The following is a 22,618-nucleotide window of genomic DNA, read 5'->3' on the forward strand; positions in this document are numbered from 1 at the left end:
GTAGCTACAGTAGACTAGATGTGTCTGTCAGCCTGTCTAATACTGTAGCTACAGTAGACTAGATGTGTCTGTCAGCCTGTCTAATACTGTAGGTAGACTAGATGTGTCTGTCAGCCTGTCTAATACTGTAGGTAGACTAGATGTGTCTAGATGTGTCTGATGTGTCTGTCAGCCTGTCTAATACTGTAGCTAATACAGTAGAGACTAGATGTGTCTGTCAGCCTGTCTAATACTGTAGCTACAGTAGACTAGATGTGTCTGTCAGCCTGTCTAATACTGTAGCTACAGTAGACTAGATGTGTCTGTCAGCCTGTCTAATACTGTAGCTACAGTAGACTAGATGTGTCTGTCAGCCTGTCTAATACTGTAGCTACAGTAGACTAGATGTGTCTGTCAGCCCGTCTAATACTGTAGCTACAGTAGACTAGATGTGTCTGTCAGCCTGTCTAATACTGTAGCTACAGTAGACTAGATGTGTCTGTCAGCCCGTCTAATACTGTAGCTACAGTAGACTAGATGTGTCTGTCAGCCTGTCTAATACTGTAGCTACAGTAGACTAGATGTGTCTGTCAGCCTGTCTAATACTGTAGCTACAGTAGACTAGATGTGTCTGTCAGCCTGTCTAATACTGTAGCTACAGTAGACTAATGTGTCTGTCAGCCTGTCTAATACTGTAGCTACAGTAGACTAGATGTGTCTGTCAGCCTGTCTAATACTGTAGCTACAGTAGACTAGATGTGTCTGTCAGCCCGTCTAATACTGTAGCTACAGTAGACTAGATGTGTCTGTCAGCCCGTCAGCCTGTCTAAGTAGACTGTGTCTGTCAGCCTGTCTAATACTGTAGGTAGACTAGATGTGTCTGTCAGCCTGTCTAATACTGTAGCTAGACTAGATGTGTCTGTCAGCCCGTCTAATACAGTAGCTACAGTAGACTAGATGTGTCTGTCAGCCCGTCTAATACTGTAGCTACAGTAGACTAGATGTGTCTGTCAGCCTGTCTAATACTGATGTGTCTGTCAGTAGACTAGATGTGTCTGTCAGCCTGTCTAATACAGTAGCTACAGTAGACTAGATGTGTCTGTCAGCCCGTCTAATACTGTAGCTACAGTAGACTAGATGTGTCTGTCAGCCCGTCTAATACTGTAGCTACAGTAGACTAGATGTGTCTGTCAGCCTGTCTAATACTGTAGGTAGACTAGATGTGTCTGTCAGCCTGTCTAATACTGTAGCTAGACTAGATGTGTCTGTCAGCCCGTCTAATACAGTAGCTAGACTAGTAGACTAATAGATGTGTCTGTCAGCCCGTCTAATACTGTAGCTAGACTAGATGTGTCTGTCAGCCTGTAGCTAGAGACTAGTCTAATACTGTAGCTACAGTAGACTAGATGTGTCTGTCAGCCTGTCTAATACTGTAGCTACAGTAGACTAGATGTGTCTGTCAGCCTGTCTAATACTGTAGCTACAGTAGACTAGATGTGTCTGTCAGCCCGTCTAATACTGTAGGTAGACTAGATGTGTCTGTCAGCCTGTCTAATACTGTAGCTACAGTAGACTAGATGTGTCTGTCAGCCCGTCTAATACTGTAGCTACAGTAGACTAGATGTGTCTGTCAGCCTGTCTAATACTGTAGGTAGACTAGATGTGTCTGTCAGCCTGTCTAATACTGTAGCTAGACTAGATGTGTCTGTCAGCCTGTCTAATACTGTAGCTAGACTAGATGTGTCTGTCAGCCTGTCTAATACTGTAGCTACAGTAGACTAGATGTGTCTGTCAGCCTGTCTAATACTGTAGCTACAGTAGACTAGATGTGTCTGTCAGCCTGTCTAATACTGTAGCTACAGTAGACTAGATGTGTCTGTCAGCCCGTCTAATACTGTAGCTACAGTAGACTAGATGTGTCTGTCAGCCTGTCTAATACTGTAGCTACAGTAGACTAGATGTGTCTGTCAGCCTGTCTAATACTGTAGCTACAGTAGACTAGATGTGTCTGTCAGCCTGTCTAATACTGTAGCTACAGTAGACTAGATGTGTCTGTCAGCCCGTCTAATACTGTAGCTACAGTAGACTAGATGTGTCTGTCAGCCTGTCTAATACTGTAGCTACAGTAGACTAGATGTGTCTGTCAGCCCGTCTAATACTGTAGACTAGATGTGTCTGTCAGCCCGTCTAATACTGTAGGTAGACTAGATGTGTCTGTCAGCCTGTCTAATACTGTAGGTAGACTAGATGTGTCTGTCAGCCCGTCTAATACTGTAGCTACAGTAGACTAGATGTGTCTGTCAGCCTGTCTAATACTGTAGCTACAGTAGACTAGATGTGTCTGTCAGCCTGTCTAATACTGTAGGTAGACTAGATGTGTCTGTCAGCCCGTCTAATACTGTAGGTAGACTAGATGTGGTAGAAGCATGTTATTCACAGCAGTGGTCTGTTTCAACAGGACACTGCAGTGAACCAATCGACTGCTCAACAATGTTCTGGCAACCAGCCGCAGGTAGATAGCCAACCTAGCTATCGTCTGTCTCTCTGTGTCTGTCTAGTGTACCTCTTAGTCCGTTTACCTGCGTGTGTGTCCACTGTACCTCTGTGTGTGTCTACTCTACCTCTGTGTGTCTCCTGTACCCCTGTGTGTGTGTCTCCTGTACCTCTGTGTGTGTCTACTGTACCTCTGTGTGTCTCCTGTACCCCTGTGTGTGTGTCTACTGTACCTCTGTGTGTGTCTACTGTACCTCTGTGTGTCTCCTGTACCCCTGTGTGTGTGTCTCCTGTACCTCTGTGTGTGTGCGTGTGTGTCTACTGTACCTCTCTGTGTGTGTGTGTGTCTCCTGTACCTCTGTTTGTGTGTGTGTGTGTGTGTACTGTACCTCTGTGTGTGTGTGTGTGTGTGTGTACTGTATCTCTTTGTGTGTGTGTGTGTGTGTGTGTGTGTGTGTGTGTGTGTGTGTGTGTGTGTGTGTGTGTGTGTGTGTGTGTCTGATAACTATCACTTGCTGTCTAAGAGGTCTATATTTAGATCCATGCATTATTCAACAAGCTTTGAGTAATTTAGTTCCCACGGCGGACAGACAGACTGACGGTGTCTCTCTCCGAGTGTAGCAGGCCGGCCTCCTGTAGCCTCTGCAGGTTGCTGTTGGTCTCATTCACTGTCTGTAGCGTTATGAGTGTAGCAGGCCGGCCTCCTGTAGCCTCTGCAGGTTGCTATTGGTCTCATTCACTGTCTGTAGCGTTACGCTGTGCAGAATGATGACCTACCAATACCAGAAGTCAAATGTACAATTGTGACTGTTGTGCTTTCAGGGGGTAGAAATGCTGTGACTGTAACAGACGAGGAGGAGAGAGAGAGAGAGGAGACAGGAGAGAGAGAGAGAGAGAACAGACAGTCAGAGAACCAGTATGGACTATGACAGAAGGTGAGTAAACTTCTGTCTTCACTTCTACTGTACCTTTTCTATAGACGGGATACCTGCCAACGTCATGACTTATTGATGCCCCCGGCATCACAGGGGTTAGAAGGTCATGATTGGACAAGATGACGCCGACAGCCCTGTTTTCTAGCTCCTAGTCAACTTTATAGTATTTATTTATTTATTTTAATTTATTTGTTTTTCTTACATTATTCCCTTTATTATTACCTACAGCCAGGAAATAATAATAAATATAATAATAATAATATAAATAAATAATACATGAATAATAAATTATAAAAAATAACTTTTGGACATTAGATCGACGGTCAGTCGCCAGAAATCGAGCGGGAAATTCCACTTCCTGACCTGGATCCTTTGTTTGAACTTCTAGAGCTGAAAAACAACCTCCAGGCCACCAGACTGTTAAATAGCAGTGGTGGGAAAAGTTACCGATTGTCATATTTGAGTAAAAGTATAAGTACCTTAATAAAAAATTACTCAAGTAAAAGTGAAAGTCACCCAGTAAAATACTACTTGAGTAAAAGTCTAAAAGTATTTGGTTTTAAATATACTTAAGTATCAAAAGTATAAATATAAATAAATTCTAATTTCTTATATTAAGCAAACCAGACGGCACCATTTTAGTGTTTTAATCATTTACAGATAGCCAGGGGAACACTCCAACTCTCAGACATCATTTACAGATAGCCAGGGGAACACTCCAACACTCAGACATCATTACAGGTAGCCAGGGGAACACTCCAACACTCAGACATCATTACAGATAGCCAGGGGAACACTCCAACACTCAGACATCATTACAGATAGCCAGGGGAACACTCCAACACGCAGACATCATTTACAGATAGCCAGGGGAACATTCCAACACTCAGACATCATTACAGATAGCCAAGGGAACACTCCAACACTCAGACATCATTTACAGATAGCCAGGGGAACACTCCAACACTCAGACATCATTACAGATAGCCAGGGGAACACTCCAACACTCAGACATCATTTACAGATAGCCAGGGGAACACTCCAACACTCAGACATCATTACAGATAGCCAAGGGAACACTCCAACACTCAGACATCATTTACAGATAGTCAGGGGAACACTCCAACACTCAGACATCATTACAGGTAGCCAGGGGAACACTCCAACACTCAGACATCATTACAGATAGACAGGGGAACACTCCAACACTCAGACATCATTACAGATAGCCAGGGGAACACTCAGACATCATTTACAGACAGCCAGGGGAACACTCCAACACTCAGACATCATTTACAGATAGCCAGGGGCACACTCCAACACTCAGACATAATTTACAGATAGCCAGGGGAACACTCCAATACTCAGACATCATTTACAGATAGCCAGGGGAACACTCCAACACTCAGACATCATTTACAGATAGCCAGGGGAACACTCCAACACTCAGACATCATTTACAGATAGCCAGGGGAACACTCCAACACTCAGACATCATTACAGATAGCCAGGGGAACACTCCAACACTCAGACATAATTTACAGATAGGCAGGGGAACACTCCAACACTCAGACATAATTTACAGATAGCCAGGGGAACACTCCAACACTCAGACATCATTTACAGATAGCCAGGGGAACACTCCAACACTCAGACATCATTACAGACAGCCAGGGGAACACTCTCAACACTCAGACATCATTTACAGATAGCCAGGGAACACTCCAACACTCAGACATCATTTACAGATAGCCAGGGAACACTCCAATACTCAGACATCATTTACAGATAGCCAGGAGAACACTCCAACACTCAGGCATCATTTACAGATAGCCAGGGCACACTCCAACACTCAGACATCATTTACAGATAGCCAGGGTAACACTCCAACACTCAGACATAATTACAGATAGCCAGGGGAACACTCAGACATCATTTACAGATAGCCAGGGAACACTCCAACACTCAGGCATCATTTACAGATAGCCAGGGGCACACTCCAACACTCAGACATCATTTACAGATAGCCAGGGAACACTCCAACACTCAGACATCATTTACAGATAGCCAGGGGAACACTCCAACACTCAGACATCATTACAGATAGCCAGGGGAACACTCCAACACTCAGACATAATTTACAGATAGCCAGGGGCACACTCCAACACTCAGACATCATTTACAGATAGCCAGGGGAACACTCCAACACTCAGACATCATTTACAGATAGCCAGGGGAACACTCCAAAACTCAGACATCATCTACAGATAGCCAGGGGCACACTCCAACACTCAGACATAATTTACAGACAGCCAGGGGAACACTCAGACATCATTTACAGATAGCCAGGGGAACACTCCAACACTCAGACATCATCTACAGATAGCCAGGGGAACACTCCAACACTCAGACATCATTTACAGACAGCCAGGGGAACACTCCCAACACTCAGACATCATTTACAGATAGCCAGGGGAACACTCCAACACTCAGACATCATTTACAGATAGCCAGGGGAACACTCCAACACTCAGACATCATTACAGACAGCCAGGGGAACACTCCAAAACTCAGACATCATTACAGATAGCCAGGGGAACACTCAGACATCATTTACAGACAGCCAGGGGAACACTCCAACACTCAGACATCATTTACAGATAGCCAGGGGCACACTCCAACACTCAGACATCATTTACAGATAGCCAGGGGAACACTCCAATACTCAGACATCATTTACAGATAGCCAGGGGAACACTCCAACACTCAGACATCATTTACAGATAGCCAGGGGAACACTCCAACACTCAGGCATCATTTACAGATAGCCAGGGGCACACTCCAACACTCAGACATCATTTACAGATAGCCAGGGGAACACTCCAACACTCAGACATCATTTACAGATAGCCAGGGGAACACTCCAACACTCAGACATCATTACAGATAGCCAGGGGAACACTCCAACACTCAGACATAATTTACAGATAGGCAGGGGAACACTCCAACACTCAGACATAATTTACAGATAGCCAGGGGAACACTCCAACACTCAGACATCATTTACAGATAGCCAGGGGAACACTCCAACACTCAGACATCATTTACAGATAGCCAGGGGAACACTCCAACACTCAGACATCATTACAGACAGCCAGGGGAACACTCCAACACTCAGACATCATTTACAGATAGCCAGGGGCACACTCCAACACTCAGACATCATTTACAGATAGCCAGGGGAACACTCCAATACTCAGACATCATTTACAGATAGCCAGGAGAACACTCCAACACTCAGGCATCATTTACAGATAGCCAGGGGCACACTCCAACACTCAGACATCATTTACAGATAGCCAGGGTAACACTCCAACACTCAGACATAATTACAGATAGCCAGGGGAACACTCAGACATCATTTACAGATAGCCAGGGGAACACTCCAACACTCAGGCATCATTTACAGATAGCCAGGGGCACACTCCAACACTCAGACATCATTTACAGATAGCCAGGGGAACACTCCAACACTCAGACATCATTTACAGATAGCCAGGGGAACACTCCAACACTCAGACATCATTACAGATAGCCAGGGGAACACTCCAACACTCAGACATAATTTACAGATAGCCAGGGGCACACTCCAACACTCAGACATCATTTACAGATAGCCAGGGGAACACTCCAACACTCAGACATCATTTACAGATAGCCAGGGGAACACTCCAACACTCAGACATAATTTACAGATAGCCAGGGGCACACTCCAACACTCAGACATCATTTACAGATAGCCAGGGGAACACTCCAACACTCAGACATCATTTACAGATAGCCAGGGGAACACTCCAAAACTCAGACATCATCTACAGATAGCCAGGGGCACACTCCAACACTCAGACATCATTTACAGACAGCCAGGGGAACACTCAGACATCATTTACAGATAGCCAGGGGAACACTCCAACACTCAGACATCATCTACAGATAGCCAGGGGAACACTCCAACACTCAGACATCATTTACAGACAGCCAGGGGAACACTCCCAACACTCAGACATCATTTACAGATAGCCAGGGGAACACTCCAACACTCAGACATCATTTACAGATAGCCAGGGGAACACTCAGACATCATTTACAGATAGCCAGGGGAACACTCCAACACTCAGACATCATTTACAGATAGCCAGGGGAACACTCCAACACTCAGACATCATTACAGATAGCCAGGGGAACACTCCAACACTCAGACATAATTTACAGATAGCCAGGGGCACACTCCAACACTCAGACATCATTTACAGATAGCCAGGGGAACACTCCAACACTCAGACATCATTTACAGATAGCCAGGGGAACACTCCAACACTCAGACATCATTTACAGATAGCCAGGGGAACACTCCAACACTCAGACATCATCTACAGATAGCCAGGGGCACACTCCAACACTCAGACATCATTTACAGACAGCCAGGGGAACACTCAGACATCATTTACAGATAGCCAGGGGAACACTCCAACACTCAGACATCATCTACAGATAGCCAGGGGAACACTCCAACACTCAGACATCATCTACAGATAGCCAGGGGAACACTCCAACACTCAGACATCATTTACAGACAGCCAGGGGAACACTCCCAACACTCAGACATCATTTACAGATAGCCAGGGGAACACTCCAACACTCAGACATCATTTACAGATAGCCAGGGGAACACTCAGACATCATTTCCAGACAGCCAGGGGAACACTCAGACATCATCTACAGATAGCCAGGGGAACACTCCAACACTCAGACATCATTTGCCCTTGTTGCTATACATCACACTCTCCTTACTTATAAATCATTTCTCTCTCTCTACCTCTCTCTCTCTCTTTCTCTCTCTCTTTCTCTTTCTCTTTCTCTCTTTCTGTTTCTCTCTTTCTCTTTCTCTCTTTCTTTTTATTTCTCTCTTTCTCTCTCTCTCTCTTTCTCTCTCTCTCTCTCTCTCTCTCTCTCTCTCTCTCTCTCTCTCTTTCTTTCTCTTTCTCTCACTCCTTTAACTGAAGGGGGGGTCGGGGAGACCGCATGGGTCGCTATGGCAACAACAGCTCCTCCGACCACGACTTCCGAGACATGGATTACCGGGGCTACGGACCGGAAGAGGCGGAGCTGGGGACAGGATATGACCTCAGAGCCGGTGCCGGCCGCAGCGACAAAGCCGACCAACCGGCGGGCGTCCGGGAGTTCACGACACCGGCCCGTTTCCACGACCAACGGCCAGGGTTCCGTCAGAGGGGTGGTCGGGGCGGTAAAGGGTTCCCATCGCCCTGCGCCCCTCGGTCCCTGGTCTTACCCCTGCCAGAGGTAGCCCTGCCCAGGCTGCAGAGAGAGGAGAGAATGGGAGAGGCATCCAGGAGAGACTCTCAGAGCTTCAGGCCCAACTCAGAGGGTAGAGGAAGGGGGGGAGGAGGTAGAGGGGGAGGAAGAAGAGGAAGGGGATACCCTGAGAACAATGCCTCTCACCTGGGGGAGAGAGAGGGAGACTGGGGGAGGATGGAAGGAGGTGTCACCCCTGCTGGACAGGAGGAGTACAGCACCCTGAGAGGAGGACAAGGGAAGGAGGAGAGGTTCCTCAGGGGAGGAGGACCAGGGGAGGAGGAGAGGTTCCCCAGAGGAGGAGGACCAGGGGAGGAGGAGAGGTTCCCCAGAGGAGGAGGACCAGGGAAGAGAAAGGTGGGATGATCCAGTCAGCTCATAGTTTAGGATACAAAACCATAAGCAATAAGGCCCGAGGGGGTGTGGTATATGGCCAACATACCACGGCTAAGGGCTGTTCTTAAGCACGACGCAACACGGAGTGCCCTTAGCCGTGGTATATTGGCCATATATCACAACCCCTGGGGTGCCTTATTGCTGTTATAAACTGGTTACCAATGCAATGAGCAGTACAAATACATGTTATGTCATACCCGTGGTATACGGTCTGATATACCACGGCTGTCAGCCAATCAGCATTCAGGGTTCGAACCACCCAGTTTATAATATATAATAGACCTATAATAGATGTAAAACTAGAATAGGATATTTTTTAAAGTATTTTAATGGTAGTTGAAGAAGCAGTAGTTGTTTTTACTGTAGAAATAGTACTATTGATTGTAGTAGCTAGTAACATGTGACTGTCCATAGGGTTTCTCCATGGGCTCTCCAGAGGATGACTGTGGTGGTGGTGGCAAGGGCCCGGGGCTGCTAGGGGAGGGGCTAGGGGCCGGTCCTGGGGGTCCAGACCCCCCCTCTTCAGTAGTAGAGGACCCAGAGCAGAGAGAGCTGATGGAGTTCAGACCAGACCTTCTGGACCAGAACCAACGACCATCCAACATCATCATGTTACGCATGCTGCCACCCAACGCCACCGCCAACGAGGTGTGTGGTGTTGGAGGAGGGATGGTGGGATGGGGGGGAGAGGAGGCAGGGAGAGGAGTGGAGGGGTTAGGAGGAGAGGAGGAGAAGAGGGAGGGACGGGAAGGGAGGGGGTGAGGAGGCAGGGAGAGGAGTGGAGGGGTTAGGAGGAGAGGAGGAGAAGAGGGGGAGGGAAGGGAGAGGAGGGAGGAGGAGGAGAAGAGGGAGGGAACGGGAAGGGAGAAGAGAGGAGGGGATAGGGGGAGAGGAGGAGAGGAGGGGATAGGGGGAGGGAAGGGAGAGGAGGGAGGAGGAGGAGAAAGAGGGAGGGAACGGGAAGGGAGAAGAGAGGAGGGGATAGGGGGAGAGGAGGGGATAGGGGAGAGGAGGAGAAGAGGGAGGGGACGGGAAGGGAGGGGGTGAAGAGGCAGGGAGAGGAGTGGAGGGGTTAGGAGGAGAGGAGGAGAAGAGGGGGAGGGAAGGGAGAGGAGGGAGGAGGAGGAGAAGAGGGAGGGAACGGGAAGGGAGAAGAGAGGAGGGGATAGGGGGAGAGGGAGGAGAAGAGGGGGAGGGAAGGGAGAGGAGGAGAAGAGGGGAGGGAGGGGGAGAGGGACGATTGGCTGATCGCAACAACAGGGGAGATGGCTAAGAACTGCATGTTCGCGCTCCTGGGGCAAATTCTGTGACGTATATGCCCTTATTTGGTGCTTGACGCCACAGATGGATGTATTACTGGGGGGAGAAGGAGCTGCCACAAGACTCATCACAGGTAGCCGAAAGTCAGCCCTGAAAAGTATTATTGGGGGGAGAAGGAGCTGCCACAAGACTCATCACAGGTAGCCGAAAGTCAGCCCTGAAAAGTATTACTGGGGGGAGAAGGAGCTGCCACAAGACTCATCACAGGTAGCCGAAAGTCAGCCCTGAAAAGTGGAAATCCGAAGAGATGGCAGCAAGAGCCGGCTGTGTCCCTGGCTGCAAGAAATCTAGAGGGAACAGCAAGAGCCGGCTGGTGTCCCTGGCTGCAAGAAATCTAGAGGGAACAGCATGAAACAAAATGTCGCTGTTTGAAAGATAGAAATCTGCAGAAGAACAATTAAACCAAATGATGTAAACACTCCTTCAGCCACTCTAAATAATAACAATTAAACCAGTAAAAACAACAATAACTAGGCTATATACAGGGGGTACCAGTACAGAGTCAATGTGGAGGCTATATACAGGGGGTACCAGTACAGAGTCAATGTGGAGGCTATATACAGGGGGTACCAGTACAGAGTCAATGTGGAGGCTATATACAGGGGTACCAGTACAGAGTCAATGTGGAGGCTATATACAGGGGGTACCAGTACAGAGTCAATGTGGAGGCTATATACAGGGGGTACCAGTACAGAGTCAATGTGGAGGCTATATACAGGGGGTACCAGTACAGAGTCAATGTGGAGGCTATATACAGGGGGTACCAGTACAGAGTCAATGTGGAGGCTATATACAGGGGGTACCGGTACAGAGTCAATGTGGAGGCTATATACAGGGGGTACAGTACAGAGTCAATGTGGAGGCTATATACAGGGGTACCGGTACAGAGTCAGTGTGGAGGCTATATACAGGGGGTACCGGTACAGAGTCAATGTGGAGACTATATACAGGGGTACCAGTACAGAGTCAATGTGGAGGCTATATACAGGGGGTACCGGTACAGAGTCAATGTGGAGGCTATATACAGGGGGTACCGGTACAGAGTCAATGTGGAGGCTATATACAGGGGGTACCAGTACAGAGTCAATGTGGAGGCTATATACAGGGGGTACCGGTACAGAGTCAATGTGGAGGCTATATACAGGGGGTGACAGTACTGAGTCAATGTGGAGGCTATATACAGGGGGTACCGGTACAGAGTCAATGTGGAGGCTATATACAGGGGGTACCGGTACAGAGTCAATGTGGAGGCTATATACAGGGGGTACCGGTACAGAGTCAATGTGGAGGCTACATACAGGAGGTACCAGTACTGAGTCAATGTGGAGGCTATATACAGGGGGTTGTTACCGAGTCAGTGTGGAGGCTATATACAGGGGGTACCGGTACAGAGTCAATGTGGAGGCTATATACAGGGGGTACCGGTACAGAGTCAATGTGGAGGCTATATACAGGGGGTACCGGTACAGAGTCAATGTGGAGGCTATATACAGGGGGTACCAGTACAGAGTCAATGTGGAGGCTATATACAGGGGGTTGTTACCGAGTCAGTGTGGAGGCTATATACAGGGGGTACCAGTACAGAGTCAATGTGGAGGCTATATACAGGGGGTACCGGAACAGAGTCAATGTGGAGGCTATATACAGGGGGTACCGGTACAGAGTCAATGTGGAGGCTATATACAGGGGGTACCAGTACAGAGTCAATGTGGAGGCTATATACAGGGGGTACCAGTACAGAGTCAATGTGGAGGCTATATACAGGGGGTACCAGTACAGAGTCAATGTGGAGGCTATATACAGGGGGTACCAGTACAGAGTCAATGTGGAGGCTATTTACAGGGGGTACCGGTACAGAGTCAATGTGGAGGCTATATACAGGGGGTACCAGTACAGAGTCAATGTGGAGGCTATATACAGGGGGTTGTTACCGAGTCAGTGTGGAGGCTATATACAGGGGGTACCAGTACAGAGTCAATGTGGAGGCTATATACAGGGGGTACCGGTACTCAGTCAATGTGGAGGCTATATACAGGGGGTACCGGTAGAGAGTCAATGTGGAGGCTATATACAGGGGGTACCAGTACAGAGTCAATGTGGAGGCTATATACAGGGGGTACCAGTACAGAGTCAATGTGGAGGCTATATACAGGGGGTACCGGTACAGAGTCAATGTGGAGGCTATATACAGGGGGTTGTTACCGAGTCAGTGTGGAGGCTATATACAGGGGGTACTGGTACAGAGTCAATGTGGAGGCTATATACAGGGGGTACTGGTACAGAGTCAATGTGGAGGCTATATACAGGGGGTACTGGTACAGAGTCAATGTGGAGGCTATATACAGGGGGTACCAGTACAGAGTCAATGTGGAGGCTATATACAGGGGGTACCTGTACAGAGTCAATGTGGAGGCTATATACAGGGGGTACCGGTACAGAGTCAATGTGGAGGCTATTTACAGGGGGTACCTGTACAGAGTCAATGTGGAGGCTATATACAGGGGGTACCAGTACAGAGTCAATGTGGAGGCTATATACAGGGGGTACCTGTACAGAGTCAATGTGAAGGCTATATACAGGGGGTACCGGTACAGAGTCAATGTGGAGGCTATATACAGGTGATACCGGTACTGAGTTAGTGTGGAGGCTATATACAGGGGGTACTGGTACAGAGTCAATGTGGAGGCTATATACAGGGGGTACCGGTACAGAGTCAACGTGGAGGCTATATACAGGGGGTACCGGTACAGAGTCAATGTGGAGGCTATATACAGGTGATACCGGTACTGAGTTAGTGTGGAGGCTATATACAGGGGGTACTGGTACAGAGTCAATGTGGAGGCTATTTACAGGGGGTACCGGTACAGAGTTAGTGTGGAGGCTATATACAGGGGGTACCGGTACTGAGTTAGTGTGGAGGCTATATACAGGGGGTACCAGTACAGAGTCAATGTGGAGGCTATATACAGGGGATAACGGTACTGAGTTAGTGTGGAGGCTATATACAGGGGGTACCAGTACAGAGTCAATGTGGAGGCTATATACAGGGGGTACCGGTACAGAGTCAGTGTGCTGGGGTACAGGTTAGAGGTAATTTGTACATGTAGGTGGGGGTGAAGTGACTATGCATAGATAATAAACAGAGAGTTTCAGCAGTGTACAACAAATGGGAGGGGGGTCAATGTAAATGGTCCGGTGGCCATCTGATTAATTGTTCAGCAGTCGAATGTCTTGGGGGTAGAAGCTGTTATGGAGCCTTCGGTACCGCTTGCTGTGAGGTAGCAGAGGGATCGATCTATGACTTGGATGGCTGGAGTCCAAACATGTCTATTTTAAAACAGACTAGCTTAAAACATTAAATAAAATAATATTAAAACATTAAATAAAATAATATTAAAACAGTAAATAAAATAATATTAAAACAGTAAATAAAATATTATTAAAACATTAAAACAGTAAATAAAATAATATTAAAACATTAAATAAAATAATATTAAAACAGTAAATAAAATATTATTAAAATATTAAATAAAATAATATTAAAACATTACCAATCACTGAAAATGACAAATTATCTAATGGATAATTTTCTGGTAAAAATACAACACATGTCTTGAAGTACAAGCTGCCTTGTTTGCTCCATTACTCAGGCGTGTGTGTGTGTGTGTGTGTTTGTGTGCGTGTGCGTGTGTGTGTAGATACGTACCCAGCTCCAGGACCAGGGGATTGATCCGACAGAGGTTCTGATTCGCCTGATGAGGAACAAGTCTTCAGGTGAGACTGATACTGAGACAGAGACTCTACCTCTAGACTAGACTACACCTCTCTCCCTCAGCTCTCTCTCTCTCTCTCTTCTCTACCTCTCTCTTCTCCACCTCACTCCTCTCTACCTCTCTCTCTCTCTTCTCTACCTCTCTCTCTCGCTCTTCTCTACCTCTCTCTTCTCTACCTCACTCCTCTCTACCTCTCTCTCTCTCTTCTCTATCTCACTCCTCTCTACCTCTCTCTCTCTCTCTCTCTTCTCTACCTCTCTCTTCTCTACCTCTCTCTCTTCTCTACCTCTCTCTTCTCTACCTCTCTCTTCTCTACCTCTCTCTCTTCTCTACCTCTCTCTTCTCTACCTCTCTCTCTTCTCTACCTCTCTTCTCTACCTCTCTCTTCTCTACCTCTCTCTTCTCTACCTCTCTCTTCTCTACCTCTCTCTTCTCTACCTCTCTCTCTTCTCTACCTCTCTCTTCTCTACCTCTCTCTTCTCTACCTCTCTCTCTCCCGCAGCTCTCTCTCTTTCTCTCTCTCTCTCTCTCTCTCTCTCTCTCTCTCTCTCTCTCTCTCTCTCTCCCCCTCTCTCTCTTCCCCCTCTCTCTGTCTCTCTCTCTCTCTCTCTCTCTCTCTTCCCTCTCTCTCTCTCTCTTTCTCCTGTTCCTTGCTCTCACTGGCTGACCACTTTTTATTCTCCATCCCTCCATCCCTCTCAACTGGGTCTGTGAAAGACTGTGTGTTGTGTTGGGAAGCTGTTCTCTGTGTGTAGAGTGAAAGTGTATCTCAACTTGTCAGTTCACTGCTAGATATAAATACATCACTGATCTTCTCATAGAGGACCTGAAGTGGACGTTGTTTGTTTTCCTCTGTAGCGTCACTTTGAGATTAGAGACCTTACTCAAAAGTGAAGAGTGGTTAGATCTATCTATCTCTTACTTTCTCTCTCTCCTTCTTTCTCTCTCTCTCTCTCTCTCTCTCTCTCTCTCTCTCTCTCTCTCTCCTCTCTCCTCTCTCTCTCTCCTCTCTCTCTCTCTCTCTCTCTCTCTCTCTCTCTCTCTCTCTCTCTCTCTCTCCTTCTTTCTCTGTCTTGCCCAATCCCAAATCAACCGCTATTTTATCTGAGGGTATCTGGGGTATCAACCCCAAACTATCTTATCTGGTGTAGCAGGACATTGGGGCTAGCAGGACATTGGGGTAGCAGGACATTGGAGCTAGCAGGACATTGGGGTTAGCAGGACATTGGGGTTAGCAGGACATTGGGGCTAGCAGCACATTGGGGTAGCAGGACATTGGGGTTAGCAGGACATTGGAGCTGGCAGGACATTGTGGCTAGCAGGACATTGGGGCTAGCAGGACATTGGGGCTAGCAGGACATTGGAGCTAGCAGGACATTGGGGCTAGCAGGACATTGGGCCTGGCAGGACATTGGGGTTAGCAGGACATTGGGGCTAGCAGGACATTGGAGCTAGCAGGACATTGTGGTTAGCAGGACATTGGGGCTAGCAGGACATTGTGGTTAGCAGGACATTGGGGCTAGCAGGACATTGGAGCTAGCAGGACATTGTGGTTAGCAGGACATTGGGGCTAGCAGGACATTGTGGTTAGCAGGACATTGGGGCTAGCAGGACATTGGGGCTAGCAGGACATTGGGGTTAGCAGGACATTTGGGCTAGCAGGACATTGGGGTTAGCAGGACATTGGGGTTAGCGGGACATTGGGGTTAGCGGGACATTGGGGCTAGCAGGACATTGGGGTTAGCAGGACATTGGGGCTAGCAGGACATTGGGGCTAGCAGGACATTGGGGTTAGCAGGACATTGTGGCAGCTATAAACCTACCATTTATACCCCAGTGTATCAGCTATAAACCTACCATTTATACTCCCGTGTAGTAGCTAAAAACCTACCATTTATACCCCAGTGTATCATCTATAAACCTACCATTTATACCCCAGTGTAGCAGCTATAAACCTACCATTTATACCCCAGTGTAGCAGCTAGAAACCTACCATTTATACACCAGTGTTGCAGCTACAAACCTATCATTTATAACCCAGTATAGCTATAAACCTACCCAGGTGTATCAGCTATAAACCTACCATTAATATCCCAGTGTATCAGCTACAAACCTACCATTGAAACCCCAGTGTAGCAGCTATAAACCTACCATTTATATCCCAGTGTATCAGCTATAAACTTACCATTTAAACCCCAGTATTGCAGCTATAAACCTATCATTTATACCCTAGTGTAGCAGCTATAAACCTACCATTTATATCCCAGTGTAGCAGCTATAAACTTACCATTTAAACCCCAGTATTGCAGCTATAAACCTACCATTTATATCCCAGTGTATCAGCTATAAACCTATCATTTAAACCCCAGTATTGCAGCTACAAACCCACCATTTGTACCCCAGTGTAGCAGCTACAAACCTACCATTTATACCCAGGTGTATCAGCTATAAACCTACCATTTATACTCCCGTGTAGTAGCTACAAACCTACCATGTATACCCCAGTGTAGCAGCTATAAACCTATCATTTATACCCCAGTGTATCAGCTATAAACCTACCATTTATACCCCAGTGTATCAGCTATAAAGCTACCATTTATACCCCAGTGTATCAGCTATAAACCTACCCTTTATACCCCAGTGTAGCAGCTACAAACCTACCATTTATACCAGGGTGTATTAGCTATAAACCTACCATTTATACCCCAGTATAGGAGCTATAAACCTACCATTTTTACCCCAGTGTGGCATCTACAAACCTACCATTTATACCCCAGTGTAGCAGCTATAAACCTACCATTGATACCCCAGTGTAGCAGCTTTAAACCTACCATTTATACCCCAGTGTATCAGCTAAAAACCTACCCTTTATACCCCAGTGTAGCATCTACAAACCTACAATTTCTACCCCAGTGTAGCAGCTACAAACCTACCATTTATACCAGGGTGTATTAGCTGTAAACCTACCATTTATACCCCAGTGTAGCATCTACAAACCTACCATTTATACCCCAGTGTAGCAGCTATAAACCTACCATTTATACCCCAGTATAGCAGCTGTAAACCTACCATTTATACCCCAGTGTATCAGCTATAAACCTACCATTTGTACCCCAGTGTAGCAGCTATAAACCTACCATTTATACCCCAGTGTAGCTATAAACCTACCATTTATACCCCAGTGTAGCAGCTACAAACCTACCATTTATACCCCAGTGTAGCAGCTATAAACCTACCATTTATACCCAGGTGTATCAGCTATAAACCTACCATTTATACCCCAGTGTAGCAACTATAAACCTACCATTTATACCCCAGTGTAGCATCTACAAACCTACAATTTCTACCCCAGTGTAGCAGCTACAAACCTACCATTTATACCAGGGTGTATTAGCTATAAACCTACCATTTATACCCCAGTATAGGAGCTATAAACCTACCATTTTTACCCCAGTGTAGCATCTACAAACCTACCATTTATACCCCAGTGTAGCAGCTATAAACCTACCATTTATACCCCAGTATAGCAGCTGTAAACCTACCATTTATACCCCAGTGTATCAGCTATAAACCTACCATTTATACCCCAGTGTAGCAGCTATAAACCTACCATTTATACCCCAGTATAGCAGCTGTAAACCTACCATTTATACCCCAGTATATCAGCTATAAACCTACCATTTATACCCCAGTATTTCAGCTATAAACCTACCATTTATACCCCAGTATAGCAGCTGTAAACCTACCATTTATACCCCAGTATAGCAGCTATAAACCTAGCATTTATACCCCAGTGTAGCAGCTATAAACCTACCATTTATACCAGGGTGTATTAGCTATAAACCTACCATTGAGACCCCAGTATATCAGCTATAAACCTACCATTTATACCCCAGTATAGCAGCTATAAACCTACCATTTATACCCCAGTGTAGCAGCTATAAACCTACCATTTATACCCCAGTGTAGCATCTATAAACCTACCATTTATACCCCAGTGTATCAGCTATAAACCTACCATTTATACCCCAGTGTAGCAGCTATAAACCTACCATTTATACCCCAGTATAGCAGCTGTAAACCTACCATTTATACCCCAGTATATCAGCTATAAACCTACCATTTATACCCCAGTATTTCAGCTATAAACCTACCATTTATACCCCAGTATAGCAGCTGTAAACCTACCATTTATACCCCAGTATAGCAGCTATAAACCTAGCATTTATACCCCAGTGTAGCAGCTATAAACCTACCATTTATACCAGGGTGTATTAGCTATAAACCTACCATTGAGACCCCAGTATATCAGCTATAAACCTACCATTTATACCCCAGTATAGCAGCTATAAACCTACCATTTATACCCCAGTGTAGCAGCTATAAACCTACCATTTATACCCCAGTGTAGCATCTATAAACCTACCATTTATACCCCAGTGTAGCAGCTATAAACCTACCATTTATACCCCAGTGTATCAGCTATAAACCTACCATTGAGACCCCAGTATATCAGCTATAAACCTACCATTTATACCCCAGTATAGCAGCTATAAACCTACCATTTATACCCCAGTGTAGCAGCTATAATCCTACCATTTATATCCCAGTGTTTCAGCTATAAACCTACCATTGAGACCCCAGTATATCAGCTATAAACCTACCATTTATACCCCAGTGTAGCTATAAACCTACCATTTATACCCCAGTGTAGCAGCTATAATCCTACCATTTATATCCCAGTGTTTCAGCTATAAACCTACCATTGAGACCCCAGTATATCAGCTATAAACCTACCATTTATACCCCAGTGTATCAGCTATAAACCTACCATTGAGACCCCAGTATATCAGCTATAAACCTACCATTTATACCCCAGTGTAGCTATAAACCTACCATTTATACCCCAGTATATCAGCTATAAACCTACCATTTATACCCCAGTATATCAGCTATAAACCTACCATTTATACCCCAGTGTATCAGCTTTAAACCTACCATTTATACCCCAGTGTAGCTATAAACCTACCATTTATACCCCAGTGTAGCAGCTATAAACCTACCATTTGTACCCCAGTGTAGCAGCTATAATCCTACCATTTATACCCCAGTGTAGCTATAAACCTACCATTTATACCCCAGTGTAGCAGCTATAAACCTACCATTTATACCCCAGTGTAGCAGCTATAAACCTACCATTTATACCCCCGTGTAGCTATAAACCTACCATTTATACCCCAGTATATCAGCTATAAACCTACCATTTATACCCCAGTGTATCAGCTATAAACCTACCATTTATACCCCAGTGTAGCAGCTATAAACCTACCATTTATACCCCAGTGTAGCTGTAAACCTACCATTTATACCCCAGTGTAGCTATAAACCTACCATTTATACCCCAGTGTAGCTATAAACCTACCATTTATACCCCAGTGTAGCTATAAACCTACTATTTATACCCCAGTGTAGCTATAAACCTACCATTTATACCCCAGTGTAGCAGCTATAAACCTACCATTTATACCCCAGTGTAGCAGCTATAAACCTACCATTTATACCCCAGTGTAGCTGTAAACCTACCATTTATACCCCAGTGTAGCTATAAACCTACCATTTATACCCCAGTGTAGCTATAAACCTACCATTTATACCCCAGTGTAGCTGTAAACCTACCATTTATACCCCAGTGTAGCAGCTATAAACCTACCATTTATACCCCAGTGTATCAGCTATAAACCTACCATTTATACCCCAGTATATCAGCTATAAACCTACCATTTATACCCCAGTGTAGCTATAAACCTACCATTTATACCCCAGTGTAGCAGCTATAAACCTACCATTTATACCCCAGTGTAGCTATAATCCTACCATTTATACCCCAGTGTAGCAGCTATAATCCTACCATTGAGAACCGAGTGTAGCAGCTATAAACCTACCATTTATACCCCAGTGTAGCTATAAACCTACCATTTATACCCCAGTGTAGCAGCTTTAAACCTACCATTTATACCCCAGTTTAGCTATAAACCTACCATTTATACCCCAGTGTATCAGCTATAAACCTACCATTTATACCCCAGTGTAGCTATAAACCTACCATTTATACCCCAGTGTAGCAGCTATGAACCTACCATTGAGACCCCAGTGTATCAGCTATAAACCTACCATTTATATCCCAGTGTAGCTGTAAACCTACCATTTATACCCCAGTGTAGCTATAAACCTACCATTTATACCCCAGTATATCAGCTATAAACCTACCATTTATACCCCAGTATATCAGCTATAAACCTACCATTTATACCCCAGTGTATCAGCTTTAAACCTACCATTTATACCCCAGTGTAGCTATAAACCTACCATTTATACCCCAGTGTATCAGCTAAAAACCTACCCTTTATACGCGAGTGTAGCATCTACAAACCTACAATTTCTACCCCAGTGTAGCAGCTACAAACCTACCATTTATACCAGGGTGTATTAGCGATAAACCTACCATTTATACCCCAGTATAGGAGCTATAAACCTACCATTTATACCCCAGTGTAGCAGCTACAAACCTACCATTTATACCAGGGTGTATTAGCTATAAACCTACCATTTATACCCCAGTATAGGAGCTATAAACCTACCATTTATACCCCAGTGTAGCAGCTATAAACCTACCATTTATACCCCAGTGTATCAGCTATAACCCTACCATTTATACCCCAGTGTAGCTATAAACCTACCATTTATACCCCAGTGTATCAGCTATAAACCTACCATTTATACCCCAGTGTAGCTATAAACCTACCATTTATACCCCAGTGTATCAGCTATAAACCTACCATTTATACCCCAGTGTAGCAGCTATAAACCTACCATTGAGACCCCAGTGTATCAGCTATAAACCTACCATTTATACCCCAGTGTATCAGCTATAAACCTACCATTTATACCCCAGTGTAGCTATAAACCTACCATTTATACCCCAGTGTATCAGCTATAAACCTACCATTTATACCCCAGTGTAGCTATAAACCTACCATTGAGACCCCAGTGTATCAGCTATAAACCTACCATTTATACCCCAGTGTAGCTATAAACCTACCATTTATACCCCAGTGTAGCTATAAACCTACTATTTATACCCCAGTGTAGCTATAAACCTACCATTTATACCCCAGTGTAGCAGCTATAAACCTACCATTTATACCCCAGTGTAGCAGCTATAAACCTACCATTTATACCCCAGTGTAGCTGTAAACCTACCATTTATACCCCAGTGTAGCTATAAACCTACCATTTATACCCCAGTGTAGCTATAAACCTACCATTTATACCCCAGTGTAGCTGTAAACCTACCATTTATACCCCAGTGTAGCAGCTATAAACCTACCATTTATACCCCAGTGTATCAGCTATAAACCTACCATTTATACCCCAGTATAGGAGCTATAAACCTACCATTTATACCCCAGTGTAGCTATAAACCTACCATTTATACCCCAGTGTAGCAGCTATAAACCTACCATTTATACCCCAGTGTAGCTATAATCCTACCATTTATACCCCAGTGTATCAGCTATAAACCTACCATTTATACCCCAGTGTAGCTATAAACCTACCATTTATACCCCAGTGTAGCTATAAACCTACCATTTATACCCCAGTGTAGCAGCTTTAAACCTACCATTTATACCCCAGTTTAGCTATAAACCTACCATTTATACCCCAGTGTATCAGCTATAAACCTACCATTTATACCCCAGTGTAGCTATAAACCTACCATTTATACCCCAGTGTATCAGCTATAAACCTACCATTTATACCCCAGTGTAGCAGCTATAAACCTACCATTGAGACCCCAGTGTATCAGCTATAAACCTACCATTTATACCCCAGTGTATCAGCTATAAACCTACCATTTATACCCCAGTGTAGCTATAAACCTACCATTTATACCCCAGTGTATCAGCTATAAACCTACCATTTATACCCCAGTGTAGCAGCTATAAACCTACCATTGAGACCCCAGTGTATCAGCTATAAACCTACCATTTATACCCCAGTGTATCAGCTATAAACCTACCATTTATACCCCAGTGTAGCTATAAACCTACCATTTATACCCCAGTGTATCAGCTATAAACCTACCATTTATACCCCAGTGTAGCAGCTATAAACCTACCATTGAGACCCCAGTGTATCAGCTATAAACCTACCATTTATACCCCAGTGTATCAGCTATAAACCTACCATTTATACCCCAGTGTAGCTATAAACCTACCATTTATACCCCAGTGTATCAGCTATAAACCTACCATTTATACCCCAGTGTAGCAGCTATAAACCTACCAT

General features: G+C 45.3%; 1 protein-coding gene across 1 annotated transcript in view; it reads left to right on the plus strand.

Annotated features, from left to right (window-relative positions):
• The window catches only part of LOC115125693 (RNA-binding protein 10-like), a 120,513-nt gene that overhangs the window by 32,839 nt on the left and 65,056 nt on the right, over nucleotides 1-22,618 (plus strand). The window contains 4 exon segments of the mRNA XM_065021006.1: nucleotides 3,295-3,407; nucleotides 8,471-9,137; nucleotides 9,591-9,824; nucleotides 14,195-14,270. Coding sequence (XP_064877078.1) covers nucleotides 3,391-3,407; nucleotides 8,471-9,137; nucleotides 9,591-9,824; nucleotides 14,195-14,270 — 994 coding nt within the window. The 5' untranslated portion in view covers nucleotides 3,295-3,390.

Source organism: Oncorhynchus nerka, linkage group LG7 (assembly GCF_034236695.1).
Source record: "Oncorhynchus nerka isolate Pitt River linkage group LG7, Oner_Uvic_2.0, whole genome shotgun sequence".
Lineage (NCBI taxonomy): Eukaryota > Metazoa > Chordata > Actinopteri > Salmoniformes > Salmonidae > Oncorhynchus > Oncorhynchus nerka.